Raw genomic sequence first — 3,009 nt, 5'->3', positions numbered from 1 at the left:
CGCCGCAGCGCATGCCGGCGGCTCTCATCAGTCCGGTCTTGCAACGTGCTCCTGGTCCTCCGCCGCCTCCTGCTCCTCCCCCTCCTCCTCCCCCTCCAGAGCTGGGCTCTCTAGCGACAGGAGCAGCAGGGGACTCCTTCACGGGGTCGAGTATGCTTCCGTCGACGCAAGGCCACGGAGCCGGGGCCAGCAGTGCGACAGACAGACAGACAGACAGACAGACAGACAGACGACGGAACGAATTCCTAGGAGGCCATCTGGCGCCGCCGCCGACGTACAACGACGTACACATCACCAAAACGGCTATACTATATGTAGAGATTATGTGAACAGTAGTTTATCTGTGGTATAAATCTGCGCGCCGACGGGCGGAGATGGGCGGGGAAGACAGGCAAAGATTGTGTACGGGTGCGTCCTGGCAGGATTCAGTTCCAGATCGAGATCCAGATCCAGGTGATGTGTGTTTAAAACTCAAAAGGTGAGTCAGGCTACGTAGATTCCAGATTCAGGTCCAGATCCAGCAAGCAGGAATCACGCAGCATGTTTGATGTGGTGACGTGTACGGTACGGCACTGCCGTAAAAGCAACGAATCTCTCTAGAATCTTCACACTTTGAGGAAAAGGTGTTGATAATGTAATGTTACAGAGTGGGAGGCTTCTGGGCCGCTTTATCACATTGTCAGTTCTACGATTTATCACCTTATAGCACCATCCACCACTACCACACTGTCTTCGCCATACGAACTGTAAGTCCAAGGCGGCGGATCCAGCCTTCAGGGACCCCTCCTCATCATTCACCCGAACATCCGAAGAGTCGGAGGGTTTGGCAATCGCCACCGACCCAGCGTGCGAATCTGGTTCATCAACTGTGACCTCAACTCCACATCTCAGCAGCTAGCCATAATCTCGTTCTCCCGACTAATCCGGGGGTCTCCCCGGGAATCGAATCCAGGATCTTAAACCGCTCTTTGCAGTAGTGTCTACCCAGACCAGACCAGATTTAATAAATAGCATGTGTCAGACTGCGAATTATACAACTCGTTGGAACGACGGCCCGACTTGGCCTTGCAAGGCACTTTCACGTACACACCACATATGCACTTAAATCAGGTGAATACACACTGGCCGAAACGTCAGAGTACGGTAACCCGGTGCGGCCGCCATTTGCATGAGCGTTGTCGTCCACAGCCACTACAGCCAAAACAACTGTGTGGTGGGAACTCAATTCAATTCAGCTAAGCAACAACAGTAAATTAAAATTTTGGGAGGGCCTTCCTTCGGAGCCATCACGCGCAGCGTACAGCGTACTTTTGAATTTTGGATGGAACAACCGAAATAATAATGAGATGATGCGTCCAAAACGTTTATGATATAAATACCCGTGCATAAATAGACTTCTTAAGACGACAACGACACGACATAGCGCCGCAGCAGCAAGCGATTGAAAAGCCCCTCCCCCCCACCCTCCAGCCGCTGTACTATTCTTCGGCCAAAACCTCTGCTTTAAGTTAGCTCCTCTTCGTAACCCTTCCTCAGTAAATAGTCGTCCAAACGCATCTCTTTTTGTACTGGTACACGTCCCAGTTTTGCATCCTGCACCTTCCCGCCTTCCGACAGTCTAAAACTGTGTCTGTCTGTCTGTCCGTCTGTTTGGTTGTCAGTGAATGTCAACCTGAGAAAGGCCGGTGTTATATCACGTCTTATCGCAGGAAAAGAACCGATCGGCGTATGCTAGATCCCTTGATACCCAGGACACTACAGCCGGCCCACATATAGCTGGCATAGCCCGCGCAGGAATGGGTTGCAGGAAGAGCAAAAGGAAAACGCCAAGCACTACGCACGTCACGAGACAAATTCGAACAAATTCAAACAAAATTCGAGAACATAATTGAATGAATTCGTACGAATAACACGGAGGACACGTTTCACGTTTTTCACGTTTTTGTGTTACAAGCTTCAAGCTTGTACGGTCCAAACGAGCCAAGAGGCTCATGAACCGCCGAACTGGAAACAAGAACATATAAAGGTAGTAAATTAACCTTACTGTAAAAACATATTTAATCATCAATAAATTGTAACCTGCATCTTCTGATATGATCCAAAACATGTGCTAGTCCGCGTTGGTTCTCAACGCCCATAACGTCTATCATGCGGTCCTCAGGAGACATTCCAAGCTCAAATAGCTTGGTGCGAATATTCGCGTACACAGGGCACTCAAGCAAAACATGACGCTCGTCCTCAACTGCTTGACGGTTCCCACATACGTACACACCACCGCGCTGCCCTTTCCCTGCCATGAGGACGATTCACTGCAAGCGGCCACACACGGAGGACAACCGTGTACACCACGCACGCCACGCACACCACGCACGCCACGCACACCAAACGATGTAAAAGATCAACTGTCAACTGTCGCCAACTTCGCCAACGGTAAAACCTCGCTGTAGCAGCGATCTGTTACCTCGTGTGTTGTGCGCCAGTAACAAAAACACGCGACATGTACAAGCAAAATTGCACATGCACACTCACAACAGTTCGACCCCATGCTGCTACTGCTGCCGCTGCTGCTGCACACGACTCGCTCGACCACACCACCAATAGTAGTTCTGGTAGTAGAATGTGTCCACCTGCAGCGACAGCACAGCGTGCAGCAGCACAAATTTATAAGCAAGCTTTTACATGCAGCGTGTACAGCTACTTCAAAAAAATACCATTCCGTTGCTATTCCGTTGCCATTCCGGTATTTTCCGGTAGCACAATCCCGATGGCAAAAACGTCCCTCCTCCCTAGGCCGTCCAACCATCCATCTACCCGGTACCTGCGACGGCTCGGAAACGGGCTCAAGAGCGCGAAAGGGATTAGCCTCCGGGCCTAGCGTCACCTCGCCGCCAGCCGCCCGCCACATCGCCGCGTCTGCCGCCGCCTCCTCACCGTTGTACGACGTANACACTACCGGTACGTCGTGCCGTACAAGCACCTCCAGCGCCGGCGCCCACAGCTTCTTGTCGT

General features: G+C 51.6%; 1 protein-coding gene across 1 annotated transcript in view; it reads right to left on the bottom strand.

Moving 5' to 3' along the window:
* Window positions 1–337: 337 nt before the first annotated feature.
* VOLCADRAFT_107174 (uncharacterized protein) overlaps window positions 338–3,009 on the bottom strand; it is a gene marked incomplete at both ends in the record, with an annotated part of 5,155 nt that continues 2,483 nt past the window's right edge. Inside the window, 2 exons of the mRNA XM_002956237.1 lie at window positions 338–354; window positions 2,530–2,627. Of these exons, the coding sequence (XP_002956283.1) occupies window positions 338–354; window positions 2,530–2,627 (115 nt within the window). The remainder of the gene's footprint in view (window positions 355–2,529; window positions 2,628–3,009) is intronic.

Source organism: Volvox carteri, assembly GCF_000143455.1.
Source record: "Volvox carteri f. nagariensis unplaced genomic scaffold VOLCAscaffold_59, whole genome shotgun sequence".
Lineage (NCBI taxonomy): Eukaryota > Viridiplantae > Chlorophyta > Chlorophyceae > Chlamydomonadales > Volvocaceae > Volvox > Volvox carteri.
Note: the sequence above shows the minus strand (reverse complement) of the source record. Positions and strands in the feature narration are given on the sequence as shown.